This window comes from Anser cygnoides, chromosome 2 (genome assembly GCF_040182565.1).
Source record: "Anser cygnoides isolate HZ-2024a breed goose chromosome 2, Taihu_goose_T2T_genome, whole genome shotgun sequence".
NCBI lineage: Eukaryota > Metazoa > Chordata > Aves > Anseriformes > Anatidae > Anser > Anser cygnoides.
In genome coordinates this window covers 67871731-67886441 of record NC_089874.1, presented here as the reverse complement: position 1 = coordinate 67886441, position 14711 = coordinate 67871731, and the positions used below count along the sequence as shown (strand labels likewise).

Sequence of the window (14711 nt, the reverse complement as noted above, 5' to 3'; positions counted from 1 at the left end):
TTGTCCCCTCTTAGAGAAAAGGAGCTTTGCAGCCAGGATGTGACAAGCCTATAGCACAACCTCCTGAAAGGGGTACAACCGGACCTAAAGAAGTCCTGACAGAGGTGGCAAAGCCAGTCTGACCACTCTCTGTGTGACCAAGACCAGGGTATTTTTCTCAGTACGGCTTAGCACAGTGACAAGCCAGCCTTGAACTAGGTATCCTAGTTGTCATTGTTGCTCTGTATGCCCAGTTTCCCTCTGACTTTTATGCTACACAGGTAATCGTTCATCTGTGTGTGAAAAAGGGTATATGATGCAGTCATGCTGCTGTGATAGGATTTTGGAGAATGAGATTTAGGGCTCTTACAGCTTTGGCTTTGTGAAATTTTGGGACAGCTGCAAGACAGCAAGTGCTGTGTTTTCAACTTGCATTTGTTTGCTAAAGCATGTTTTGAAACTTTATGCTCCTTAGCATTGGGGCCTGACACTTGTTAGCCTTTGTTTGTTTTTAAAAACAGATATAAAGACTTAACAAATTCACTGACCATAGCTGGAGAAACTGATTTCTCAAGAGATCCCTAAAGGGAAAGATTACATGGCAAGAAAGGTATCGAGATCACCCAAAGCAAAATCTGTACATTTAGTTATTGCTGTAGTCCTTCGGATTTAAGGGGGACCTGCTGAACTTAAATGATTAGAAATACCATAGCTTATAAAAGGTTCTACATGTCTGGCTTGTGATGCATCATTGTGAGTACTCTCTATATTACTTGAATCTCATTTCAGTCAGGAAAACAAGGCTAGAAGAACTTGAAGCTTCACTCTTGATCTGTGCTTACTTATTTGCATTATGCCTGGCAAAGCAAACATCCCAGTAATCAGAAATTTTAGCTTGAAATTTTCAATACAAAGTTGGCTTTTTTTTCCATATTTATGGCTTTCTTTTATTCACTTATGTACTTGAGAGTGTATGAGAGAAAATGTATACAGGGAAGAAAGTAAGGAAATGAATAAAATGTCATCAAACCTGCAAACTTTGAGTTGCTAAACTAATTTTATGTGCTCAGAATGTGATATTTAAAAAGAACTCTCTCATACATGTCTGTGGCAAACATAATGCTAGACTGCCGTAGAATGGCAAAAATACTTTCAGAGGAAACCACAGGGCGAAATGCTTTTCAGTCATTCAGATATGTTAACATGTTTATGGACAGATGTAAAGAAAAAGCATACCATAGTAAACATCTTGGCAAGGTGAACGTGTCTTAAGTGCATGTATGCCTTCTGTTCCTTTAATAGATAAAATAAAAGGCTTTGCAAAAAAATGCTGGTAAACCACATTCTATTTAAATGAACTGTTCAGAACCTAGAACTACTGAAAAAAAAAAAAAGAAAGATCAGAGCAAACCCGCGAGCTGATGTGAAGGGAGATGCAGTGGAAAATGTGAGCAACTTTATGAAAAAGTTCAGAGATGGCAAAAAACCTGTCTAGCTCAGTTGAGAGTAAAAATACATGGTTGGAAGAAAGTAAAATGGTTGCAAAAGTACAGAACCTGCTGAGCTATAGAGAAATAATTCTTTCTGAAAAGACAGAGGCAGTCCTCAGTGGAAAGCCAAAAGCTCTGGGACTTGCTTTTCATGGATGCATCTACTCTAACTTCAGAGCACCAGCCCAAGCTTAAACTTGTCTTGTGTGTTTGGTCACAAGACTGTGCTCAGGGCCTTGCGTGAGCTCCATCTCTGGGAGGAGGAAGGGAGGCTGAGCTGTCTCAGCCCTTTAATGTAACCCCAATGGTATCATATCCTGCATGGCACGTGACCCTGTGCCTTCTCCAGAATCCTCCATTGCCCATCTCAAAATTGTGTGTGACCATAGCTCCCTTCCAGAAGGGGCTGGTGTCACATCCCACAAAGCCCTGCCGTCATTGCCGTCACGGGGGGTTTGGCTAGGCAGGGTGTACAGCCAGTCTGCAGAATGCTGAGGAGGAGCCTTTTGCTCTTGGCCTCATCATGGTCCTCTGCAGGGAGGCCTGGGTCTCATGCACGTGGCTTGGGCATGGTGCTACAGCCTCAACAGAGCTTGTGGTACTGAAGGAGACCTCACAGGGACTCTGCGAGAAGGTGTCCTCCTCAGCAACTGCTTCGCTCCGTGGCTGATCTCAGGTTCTGTGACCAGATATATGAGACCTGGTGTGCTGGGAAGGAAGAAGAAAGGCTGAATAAATGTCCGCGAAAATGTCTGGTTAATAATACCTGAGAAGGTTTGAAGCTCTGTCAGTAAATTATGCCCTGTATCACTTCATTAAGCTGGAGCTGGACAGACTTGCCCAATTTCTTGATGGCCATCACACACAGCTGCGGTACACAGGAGAAGTAAGAAGTAAGATTGGGCCAAAATTCCTCACTGGAGCATTTTTCCACCGCATAATGCCAGTTTGTCCAAATGGGAAGGAACTGAATCAATATACAGGACAACAGAAAAGCAATGCCCCTTTCGGACACCCTGGGAGTGGAGATGGGGGACACTGCTGCCAGGCCCTGAGCAGGGAGGTGCTCAGAGCAGAAGGCATGTGGCCAGGCCCCTGCTGGCGTCCCTGCCTGCCCCCAGGAAAGCGCCTGGCTGCTGCTGACAAGGGCAAGGTGCAGGTATCTGGGGTGACAGTTACTGCTGGAGAAAAGTGGAAAAAATGACTGCCCCTGGCAGCAGCAGATGCTGCCCTATCTCTCCGGCCTTGCTGTAGGAGTGCAGCCCTGGAAATGCTCCAAGCACCAGCTTGTACCAGGTAAGCCACGATCCTCCAGTTCTTCTGACTGATTTGGGCTGAATGAGGAGCCTCAGAGCACAAGCTATTAGATGGCAATTCTCTTAACAAACCCTTTATGTTAATTCAATAAAGGCTGCTTATGTAATTTCCCTTCTCTGAGAAAATTTCAACTTTTATAGAGAAATGGTGGTCAGTCTTTTTTTCTTTCCTTTTCAGGACTTCAGAAGTTACCTCAAAAATTCCCTGAAGCCTTAATAATAAAGATTCTCCGTCATGTGTCGGGATGTAATGTACAATATAAAATTTTCACATTTGATGCTCAACACAGTTAAATTTACCACAGTGCTTCGCATTCAATATATACCAAGAATTCTAGCAAAATCACATACTGTTCAACTAGAGATTTATCACGGGGTGCTTAACAATGAATTATTTAAAAGTACCTAATGTATCATGGTTTCTTGAGAGCCTAATGTGTGCATGTGTATATATTTATACATAAAATACCTGTGAGCCATTATAGAATACCAGCTTCTGAGCGTAGGGGTTTCAAGTGTAAATCTAGAGGATGTTTAAAAATAGGTACCCTCCTGAAAATGCAGTGGAGTTTTAGCAGGAAAAAAGCCTTAATCTTCACTGTTCAGATATACATGCAGTCATTTAAAAGGAATCTGTATCCTGTAGGGCTTCTTTTCGGTGAGATTTTTAAAAGTATCTAAATTCTGCCATGAAAGTTTTTTTCAACATGCTTACTGATGTGGCATTTTAGATGTTGCTGAAAACTTTTTAAAAAAGTTCTCTCATTTGCAGGTTTGAGAAGATTACTACATGCCTCCTACCAGCAAGCGTACATAGTACTTTTTCCCAACGTGCTGTGCTGAGTGGGTATGCACTTCCTTTTTACTGATGGAAAAACAGACAGAAAAAGATGAAGTGATCTGCCCAAGCTTACACGGCCAGGAAAAAAACAGCCCGTTATGCTGTCTTTTCAAAACTTTCCCAGGGCTGCTCTGGGGAGCAGATTTTCTGCCACCCTTGATATGAACTGGAGACTACTCTTTGGGTCCTACCCCTGCTCAGTCGGGGTGCACAGGCTGAGGAGCGGCAGCAGCTCATGGCTGCTTCTCTGGCCGCTTCTCCAGGTCATGGTGGGAACAACCTCATGGGGTCAGACTTCCAGTTCTGTGTTGTGTCCTCTGACCCAAATCACCTTTTTTATGTTCTAACTGGCACCATTTGATAAATATGAGGACCCCACTGTCCTCTTCTCCCCCATCAAGGAGCCGCTTCCTATTCGCCACCTCACTGGGTTGCTCTGGAAGGACACTCGTGCTTGTCTGCAGAGGAAGGGCACTGGTTATACCTCTATACATATCGGTGAGCAAAGAGGGATGGATTTTCACATTGCTGGATGGGATGCAGTTTTACTTCTTTCACAGTTTCCTGCTGTCTGTCGTTCCATCTTGCAGGCCAGAGCATCTGCGTTGAACTTACTCAGGACCTTGCAAACAGATGGATGGCCTGGGACTTCCTTTGGCACCTGCAACAGCTGTGGTGGGTCCTTGTTCTCAGGCTTCTTATGTGGAAGGGCAGTATCTGATTCTTCCTCCCTTATGACATGGTGACAACAACCTGAAGCTTTCCGGCAATGGGTAGAATAGGAAGGAACAAGATGGGTGAAGGACAGCTAAAGATGCCAAGAGGAGGTCCAGAGCTAATTTCAGAGGTCACTTGAGCTCAGGTTTGTGACTGGTCAGATCTGGTGGACTAGTTTCAGCTATCAGCACCTGGGGGGTCAAATTCATCATATCAGCGTGCTCAGGCTAATGGCAATTCTGTTCTTCAGCAAGTCAGAACCCTAATTCTGAAAGCCAGAGGGGGAAGATGAGGAAAGCCCCTCTCAAAGAGTTCATCTTTTTCTTCTCTGACAAGAGGCAGTGGAATGGAGTATTTTTCCTAAGGAAAAATACCTGATGTAGCTGGTTAGAGAGCCTACCAGGGGAAGTGCCCCGCTAGACCTTCTGTTCACAAACAGTGATGGACTGGTGGGAGATGTGGTCGTCAGGAGCTGTCTTGGGCAGAGTGACCACGAAATGGTTCAGTTCTCTATTCTTGGCGAAGTCAGGAAGGGGACCAGTAAAACCGCTGTCTTGGACTTCCGGAGGGCTGACTTTGAGCTGTTCAGGACACTGGTTGGCAGAGTCCCTTGGGGGAGGTTCTGAAGGGCAGAGGAGTCCAGGAAGGCTGGGCACTCTTCAAGAAGGAAATCTTAATGGCTCAGGAGCGGTCTGTCCCCACGTGCCCAAAGACGAGCCGACGCGGAACTAGACCGGCCTGGCTGAGCAGAGAGTTGTGGCTCGAGCTTAGGAGAAAAAGGAGGGTTTATAATCTTTGGAAAAGAGGGCGGGCTACTCAAGAGGACTATAAGGATGTTGCGAGGCTGTGCAGGGACAAAATTAGAAAGGCCAAAGCTCATCTGGAGCTCAATCTGGCTACTGCTGTTAAAGGTAACAGAAAATGTTTTTACAAATACATCAACGCAAAAAGGAGGACTGAGGAGAATCTCCATCCTTTACTGGATGCGGGGGGAAACTTAGTTACAAAAGATGAGGAAAAGGCTGAGGTGCTCAATGCTTTCTTTGCCTCAGTCTTTAGCGGCAAGACTGGTTGTTCTCTGGATACCTGGTACCCTGAGCTGGTGGAAGGGGATGGGGAGCAGAATGTGGCCCTCGCTATCCATGAGGAAATGGTTGGCAACCTGCTACGACACTTGGATGTACGCAAGTCGATGGGGCCAGATGGGATCCACCCAAGGGTACTGAGCGAACTGGCGGAGGAGCTGGCCAAGCCACTTTCCATCATTTATTGGCAGTCCTGGCTATCAGGGGAGGTTCCAGTCGACTGGCGGCTAGCAAACGTGACACCCATCTACAAGAAGGGCCGGAGGGTAGACCTGGGGACCTATTGGCCTGTTAGTTTGACCTCAGTACCAGGGAAGCTCATGGAGCAGATTGTCTTGAGTGTCATCATGCGGCACTTGCAGGGCAACCAGGCGATCAGGCCCAGTCAGCATGGGTTTATGAAAGGTAGGTCCTACTTGACGGACCTTATCTCCTTCTATGACCAAGTGACGTGCTTGGTGGATGAGGGGAAGGCTGTGGATGTGGTCTACCTTGACTTCAGTAAGGCTTTTGACACCGTTTCCCACAACATTCTCCTCGAGAAACTGGCTGCTCGTGGCTTGGACTGGCATACGCTTTGTTGGGTTAAAAACTGGCTGGATGGCTGGGCCCAAAGAGTTGTGGTGAATGGAGCCAAATCCAGTTGGAGGCCGGTTACTAGTGGAGTCCCCCAGGGCTCAGTGCTGGGGCCGGTCCTCTTTAATATCTTTATCGATGACCTGGATGAGGGGATCGAGTGCACCCTCAGTAAGTTTGCAGATGACACCAAGTTAGGTGCGTGTGTCGATCTGCTCGAGGGAAGGAAGGCTCTGCAGGAGGATCTGGATAGGCTGGACCGATGGGCTGAGGCCAACTGTATGAAGTTCAACAAGGCCAAGTGCCAGGTCCTGCACCTGGGGCGTAACAACCCCAAGCAGAGCTACAGGCTGGGAGATGAGTGGCTGGAAAGCTGCCTGGCGGAGAAGGACCTGGGAGTACTGGTTGATAGTCGGCTGAATATGAGCCAGCAGTGTGCTCAGGTGGCCAAGAAGGCCAACAGCATCCTGGCTTGCATAAGAAGCAGTGTGGCCAGCAGGTCTAAGGAGGTGATTGTCCCCCTGTACTCGGCTCTGGTGAGGCCGCACCTCGAGTACTGTGTTCAGTTTTGGGCCCCTCGCTACAAGAAGGACATGGAGGTGCTCGAGAGAGTCCAGAGAAGGGCAATGAAGCTGGTGAGGGGTCTGGAGAACAAGGCTTACGAGGAGCGGCTGAGGGAGCTGGGGTTGTTTAGCCTGGAAAAGAGGAGGCTCAGGGGAGACCTCATCGCTCTCTATAGGTACCTTAAAGGAGGCTGTAGCGAGGTGGGGGTTGGTCTGTTCTCCCACGTGCCTGGTGACAGGACGAGGGGGAATGGGCTAAAGTTGTGCCAGGGGAGGTTTAGGTTGGATGTTAGGAAGAACTTCTTTACCAAAAGGGTTGTGAGGCATTGGAATGGGCTGCCCAGGGAGGTGGTTGAGTCGCCATCCCTGGAGGTCTTTAAAGGACGTTTAGATGTAGCCCTTAGTGATATGGTTTAGTGGAGGACTTGTTAGTGTTAGGACAGAGGTTGGACTAGATGATCTTGGAGGTCTCTTCCAATATAGACGATTCTGTGATTCTGTGATGCTCTTTGAGGGTCCCATCCTCCCATGAATCTCTAATTAACAATGGCAAGGAACATCACCTCAGCCTTACTGTCCGGCTGCAGACTAGCCTAGCGGTTTGCAGATGGATTATCCTCTTGGCTTCTGCCTCCAGCAGGGAGCCCACCACTGCTGCAAGCCACACATGTTTTCAAGGTGGAGATTAAGGGACCTGAAGAGGAAAAAAGGCTGAGACTGTGACCAAAAGCTCTGGTTTCATGTCTGTACCCCGCTCTGCAGTGAGTGACTGCCTCTCCCCACCTTGGTTTCTCCTGTGTGAAAGGCAGCACTCGTGAAAGCCTCCCATGATCAAATATAGCTTGAAAGAGGGCCCCCTGCAAAACTGGGGGCTCTCTGGAAATGGTGGTCAGCAGGGGCTGGTCTGGGTGCTACAAACTTCCAGGCGAAGAGGCTGCTGGGCGGCTGGAGGCCGGGGGAGTGCAGGCGTGGGAGCGGGAGGAGGCATTAAGTTATTTCGTTGGGGTTTTATACGCTGAGGGTGGTGTGCGCTGGGGCTGACGGAAAACTTGAGTGGTTCCGAAAAGCTGCCAACACCTTCCCCCCTCCCCCCCCAATAAAATAAAAATAAAAAAAGAAGGGGGGGGAGCACAGACACCCCCCCAAAGACACCCTCCTCTCGGCGCTGAGAGCCCCGCCCTCCCTGTCCCTCTCCGCACGGGGGGCCGTCCCCATCCCCCACCCCCCCCAGTCCCCATCCCCACCCCCGCATCGCTCCCCCGGGCCAAAAAAGGGGCAAGCCCGACGCGCCTCCCCCTCGGATTTCCTCCCCCGCCCACTGGCGGCGGCGGAGGGGCTCGGCGCCGGCATGGAAAGTTGGGGGGTGCGGGGGTGAGTACCCCGGAGGGGCGCGGGGGGTGACGCCCCGGTGGGGACGGGCGGGAGGGCGGGCGGACGGAGGAAGGGAGGGAGGAACCTCCGGGGTCCTCCGCGCTGCGTGGCCGTGCCGGTGCCCCGGGGGCCGGCAGGGGGCAGGGGGGAGCGCGACCGACGGCAGTGGGGTTTTTTTTGTGTTTTTTTTTTTTTTTTTTTGGGGGGGGGGTAACTTTTGGGGTGGGGGGGTGAATGGTGAGGGGGCATCTGGTGCTTAATAGGGCTGCTCTTGGGGGGGGTCCCCCATTATAGGGGCCGGGGGCGGTCCCCGCACCGGGAGGGGAGGGGAGGGGAGGGGAGGGGAGGGGAGGGGAAGAAGTGGGGGGGACAGGGTGTTCGCCGCCCCTCCCCCAGCGGCCCGCGAGGAAACCCCCTCGGTGACCCCTCCCCCACCTCCGGGCTCGGGGGGGAGGGAGGGCAAAGGGGGGCGGGGCCGGGAGACCCGGTGACGTCACCCGCTTCCTGCAATAGAAAGTGAGGGAGGGTAACGCCCCCCCCACCCCCCTCGAGCATCCCCCCTTCCCCTCCCTTCCCCTCCCTGCCCCGGTCACGGCGCGGCTCTCCCCGAGGGGAGCCCAGGGGGGGCGGAGCCTGGCGGGGGGGCCACGGCGCGAGGAGGAGGAGGAGGAGGCAGGCAGGCAGGCAGGCCGTGCGAGGCGGCGCCGCTGGGTCATGTTTGTGTTTGAGGCTGTCAAGTGAAGGAGGCTCCCGGCCTCCCCCCCCCCCACACATCCCCCTCCCGCCGGCCTCCCCGCCGCCATCAGCCTCCGCCAGGTTTGCAGCGGGCCCCGGGAGCGGGAGGGGAAAGGAGGGAGGGAGAGGCACCGATAGGGGTTGGGGGGGTACTGGACGGGCTCTGCTTCCCACAACCCCCCGTGGGGCCCCCCGTGTTTGTTTTTTTTTTTTAATTTAATTTCTATGGTGCTGTTGTGTCCTCCCTTCCCCCCTCCCCCCCCCCCCCCCAAGTGCCCGGCGTGTGCGCAGCGCTTTGTTCGGCGCGGCGTTGCGGAGGGGTTTTCCCAGGCTCCTCCCTCTCTCTTCATTCATGTTTTTTTTTCTTTTTTTTTTTTCCTCCTTTCTCATTTCCTTTCCTCCCCTTCCCCTCCCCCCTCCCTATACCCCCCCATTCCCCCCTTCCCCTATATCCCCTCCACTTCTGCGCCCCCCCCTCCATCTCTGTCCCCCCCAAAGTTTGATCCTGGTTTTCCCCTCCTCGAAATGTCCCGGCGAGGAGCCCCTGGGGCAGAGCCGGCAGCCCCCAGCCCTCCTTTGTGCCAGCCTCTTCCCCTGCCTGGCTCCTCTTCCTGCTGCAACAGACAAAAGAAGCGTTAAAAATTAATGCTCGTGCTCCCCAGCGGCCTCTAGACCGAAGGGGTGGCGGCGAGAAGTCTGCTTGAAGGGGGTTTGAATTTCGTTTTTATAAAAAAAACAAAAATAAAACAAACAAAAAAAAACTTCGCCTGGCTTAACGCCCCCCCCCCCCCCCCCCCCCAAGTTAATGCTTAAATGCTAAAAATCCTACATGCTTCCTCCCTTAAGTAGCTCTCTGTAATCATCTTGTCCATATTAAGGGCCATTGAGGGGTTTGTAGAAATTCAGGGAAATTCTTCCGTGTGTTAATTAAGAAAATCTCACTATCCGAGGTGGTATTGCTATAAAAAGAAGTGATCGGCATTTCGATTTGTTTAGCTGGAACAGGGGGATTACACCACTTGTTTTCTCTTTCATAAGATCTGTGTAAGTAGTTTGCTATAGGTCTGGGGGGATTTTGGAAATTAAACAAACTGCTCTTTAAACTGGGAGTAAATCATAAGAACATCTGAAAAGTGAGAAAGCTTTGTTAACGTTGAATAAGGTGTAATTTTGGGGATGCACATGTGGGTCGGTACCATTTCAGTACAAAATCTGGTGCGTTGGCTGTTGAAAAAATATTTAAAAAATTCCCCCATCTGTGGGGTTTGTGCATGCTTGGCCTTTGCTGGCTGCAGCCTCCCGCAAATGCGGGGACTGTTGCAGCTAGCTGGGAGGGTGGCAGGGCAGAAAGTGGCTGTGCAACAGCTTGTAGCTGGGTCAAGGGCCCATGTGGTTCTGTTCTGTTCATGGTATTTTACCAGAAACCTCCCCTGAGGAGTTCCTCTGGACCTGCAAGCCCCAAGTGGGGGAACCCGAGGCTTCCTTGTGTTGTAGATAGGGTGGATTATTGTTGCTGCAGTCTGTGTTTGTCCTTCACTCTGCCTTCTCCCCGAGAGAAGAGCGTGTATTATCTTAAAGCCTGATGTCAAATTTTGTTTAGTTTTCCAGAATTATTTACATGGGGCACAAGTTTTTGGAAGACATTTTCTGGCTAGAAAACAGCTGACGAATGTGGAAAAGTATCTTAGTTTTCTCATGCCTCCTGAGTAATCCCAAAAGGAGTTTCACCCTCATTTAATTTTCTTACGGTAGTGGAACATCTTGCTCCATAAAGGGATGGATACAGAAATATTTCTTGGTCATCGCTAATTTCCATAACTGTTTTAGGGTGAAAGGGAGCTGATAAGTATCTTTGTTTTCCTTCTTAATGCTGTATACATCTCCTAACTTCTCTCTTTTATTTTTTTTAGCATGTGGATTAATTTACCCCTTTGACAAGTTTATGGCGCTGCCATCTCTCTGCTTGCTGTACTCTTCGTTTCTGAGAGGAAAAAGTGGTATAAGAGATTAGAGGAAAATGCCGCGGACAAAGCAGATACATCCAAGAAATCTGAGAGGTATGTAGCTCTCCACAGAGAGAAAAAGCGTTTGCGAAACTTGGTTGCGTTTCCAGTTATGAGGCTGAAGAAATGTGTACTTATGAAGTCTGTTTTGACCCCAAAATATCTTGCCAGCAAATTCTAGGAGTAATCCAGGATGCTTCTCTAATATTGAGAGAAATAAGTGGGATCTGTTCTTATTGCTGTAGTGTGTGTGCACGACTGTGTTCTTGATATCCTCCAGATTAGAGCAATAATAAGTAGCTTGAACTCTGAAAAAGCAAAAGATGACACAGTTTCCTTGCCAGAAAATTTACAGTTGAAATATACCGGGAGATTGGAAGTGTTTGCAATGTAAAATGCAGCCTGAGATCTGGCTGCCAGTCATTGTTTTTCTTGATAGTAATTGGTTTGGCTTGCTTTGGAGGGGATCAGTCTCTCCCGTGTGTGCCTTCCCACTATTTATCATCTCTGTCGTCCATGCTACCACAGGAGTCACTCGGTATGACCTTGGTCTCCTCGCTGGCCTGCCTTCACGCAGCTGAGCTTACTGGCTGCAGAAGGGAGCAAGTGTGTAACGGACATGCTCCGCAAACTGACAGGCTGAGATGTCCAGGTGGCTCCTGGAACAAAATCCTGGCATGCTTAACAGAGCCCAGGATGGGCAGATGAATGTGAGCAATCCGATCCTTTGATTATTTGTTGCTGTCGTGGTCAAAGTGGCCCTGGGGGAATTAAATGAGGGGAAAAATATAGATTAGTTGAAAAGCAGACATGTATGTGGAAGGAAGACAAGCTTCCACCGTCGGCCTCGTATGTAGCTGTTGGGAGAACATGTTTCCACGTGCACCCCCCTCACGTGGCTGTCATCAGCTTTCTTAAGGTGAATTTCACTGCTGTGGTAGGCAGGGAAGCATCCCTTCAGAAAATAAAAGCAAGGACAGAACCACAAATGTCAACATAAACTTCTAATGGCAGGAACAGCATTTGAACTTTTTTTTTAAAAAAAAAAAAAAAAAGCTCCAAAACCCAACAGTCATAAGCACGTGTTTCACTTAGTTTACAATTGAGAGGCTCTTAAGTGCTAGTGTATACAGCTGTATCAAAAACCATGGGGGTCTGTGAACTGTGTCACTGCTACCAGTAAGCATCTCTGCTGCAGAGGATGTTTTTGCAGTGCCTTCACTCAGGAAATGTGGAACAGGGTGATGGATAAACCTCCATCACGGATCAGGAGAGGGGAAAAAGCAGCAGTGGGCACCTTGCAGTGCCTTGCATTTAGGTGATGCCACTTACCATTCTAACTGAACTTAAAGCAATAAATTAGACCCCAAGTTTCAGTATTGCTGCTTACCAAGTTGCTGATGTAATTGATGTAATGTTTGCCAATCAAATATAAAAGTGATCTAATTTTAGTGCTCTGGTATCCACTCTTGTACTGCTTTGAACTTAATAGGAGTTAAGTCTACTGTAAAGCTTTTTTGTAGCTTTGTATTCATTTAACTGAAAACATTTAAAATAAATAATCTAATTAAACTCTTAATCGTGTAAGAAATAAATTACTTATTTTTTGCCTTGCATAATTTCCCCAGTCATTTAGCTTTTATCACCCCTCTAATAGCAGTTTTTATCAGTTTCTGTTTTTCTACAACTAGTAGAGGTTTTTGAATAAATTAAGGTGGGTTAAATGTTGGGAGGGGAAATAGAGGTATACAGTGAGCCCATAATTTGAAATGATATTGGAACCTCTTATTAACAGTTAAAAATGATTGTTGAAACTACATAGGTGCTGAGAACTTCAACATGTTGTAAGCATTTATTGCTACCGTAGGTTATTAGAGGTGAAGTGATTTGAAAAATCAGTTTACTTCTCATTAGTGATGCCCTATTTCCATTTTTAGTCTTGATAATGAGGAAAACTGGATTTCAGTTTTAGTTATTTTATCAGTCTCTGAGAATACCACAGAAAATGCTGAAAACCTCGGGTTTTGATGGATTTTGAGGAGGCTGAAAGATTGTATAGCTCTGCTTTCTGGCAGTTTACATTTGTGTATGGAAGGTTAGACCAGACTTAAATTGGGAGTCTTAACCATTAAAACTTTTAAGTATACATTGTAGATGTGATGTTTAATTTATGCTGATTGGTACAGATAATAACTAGATCTGCAAAAAGAATACACGTCTGTGGTCTAAGGTGGAACTCAGCAAACTCTGAAATTTTATAACCTTTGGAAGACAAAGATGTAAGGTTAAGTAGCTTTTATTTTTAGGATAAAAGTTATGTTTACATTGTCTACACCTAATTATTACTATCTGAACTATGTACAAAGAACACGGTAACCTTACCTGGCTTCTCCCTTCCTTGTCTCAACCCCTCTGGTTGCCCCATCGCAGTCAAGTTGCCAGTAGCTTTACCATGTCTGGAGCCCATCAATGTTTATCTTTTCTAAGAGAGCGCTGCTGAACAACCCTTGACACTGTCTATCCACTCTGCTGTGCATCAGACGAGTTACTTGGTTTGTACTTGCAGTCCAAGTCTGCCTCGAGAGTAAGCAACCAAGTCCAAGAACCTAAAGTATGTACACAAATTCTAAAACAAAAGCAAACCCATGACTTTACTTCTCCCCACCCCGTAAAAAAGTTAATTTGTGATTTTCATCAGCACAGAAATAAGTTTTTTAAAGTTTTAATATTGCCTGTGCTTACTGTAAGCAGCTTTATTGTCTGGGGAAAATGAAATGGCATTGCTTAATACGTAGATCTAAATGTAAGAATTTGGCAAGTAACCTGAAGGCTCTTCTTTTTGTGTCATGGCTCTATTTTACTTATTTTGTATGCTTTTGAGAGAGCAGACAGTCTTTGACAAATTAGAAGTGTCCCTGAAGTGTTCCACAGTGAAGATCAAGTTTCTTTTTGTGTGTGTGTGTGTTTTTGTGTGTGCTGAGGTCCCCTACCCTCACCCCCTATCTTGTCTTTTGCTGTCTGTTTATAGATGAGTCAATACAGTATATAGTATAGTTAGTATACTAACTAATTTTACAGCAGGAAAAAACAAAACAACAACAACAAAAAAAAAACACAACAAACTGTTATCAAGAGGGCAGGATATAGGAAACATTTCTTTGTAAATAAATTAAAAAAGAAAATGAAATTAGTTGGCTCTTTGTTTTCATGACTGTGTGCTTGTCACATGGTTTTAATGCCTGACTGCGGCTGAACGAGCGTGTTATATCTGATGCCTTATGTCAATAAGGCATCTGCTGTGCTGTGCTCGTTTCATTATTTTGTTTAGACGTGTCAGTCTTCCCGGCTTCTTGCTGCAAATACATCCTCAAGTAAAAAATGTTAGCATCACCAGTGGACTGCCTTGGTAAGGGCTGTTGTGCATGGTATCAGACTTGCATGTCTCCTGACTAATTTAATAATAATTGTAGCCATCCCCAGAAGTGGCTAAAGTTGGAGATAAATTATGTTTTTGCGGGTCTCAAAAGGATATGATTTGAATGCATTCAAGTTCCAGAAAATACTTCGTAGTTTCAAAAACGAAGGCTAAAGGCATGCCTGGGAAAAGACTGGCATCTATCTGAGTTACCAGTCAGCTGTGCAACTGAAATGGAGCAAATAAGCAGGCGTTCCTGACCTTGTTTTAGTCTCTTAAAAAAAAATAATAAAAAAAAAGCTAATCTCAGACACATTATCATGTTGTTAACGAAAAGCATTGTCATCTCCCCCAGAAAAGGAGTGTGTTGTGAAAGAGGAAAACATCCATCTCATTCAGGAGGGAGGCTGGAGAAAGTACTGCTTGCCAGACATCCAGAGGTCATTGGTCCTAAATTTACTTTATTTGTTGTGTTAAGTTTTACATAACTTGTAAAAGACTATTTTGCATGCAGTCACACCATATATTTACATGGCCAGTTGATACACGGATGTAACAAAACATTTCACAGAAGCAGTAATGTATTCCCAGAAGTACAGTTACATTAGAGAATCATGCTT

General features: G+C 47.2%; 1 protein-coding gene across 3 annotated transcripts in view; it reads left to right on the top strand.

Annotated features, from left to right (window-relative positions):
- The first annotated feature begins 7800 nt into the window (after window positions 1-7800).
- HIVEP1 (HIVEP zinc finger 1) overlaps window positions 7801-14711 on the top strand; it is a 122101-nt gene continuing 115190 nt past the window's right edge. The window contains exons 1-2 of one of the 3 annotated variants that reach the window (XM_066992310.1): window positions 7801-7938; window positions 10584-10730. In XM_066992310.1, the coding sequence (XP_066848411.1) occupies window positions 10691-10730 (40 nt within the window). In that variant the 5' untranslated portion in view covers window positions 7801-7938; window positions 10584-10690. Of the gene's footprint in view, window positions 7939-8520; window positions 8755-10583; window positions 10731-14711 lie in introns of those variants that run through there. The other 2 variants (XM_066992309.1, XM_066992311.1) reach the window with 2 other exon arrangements.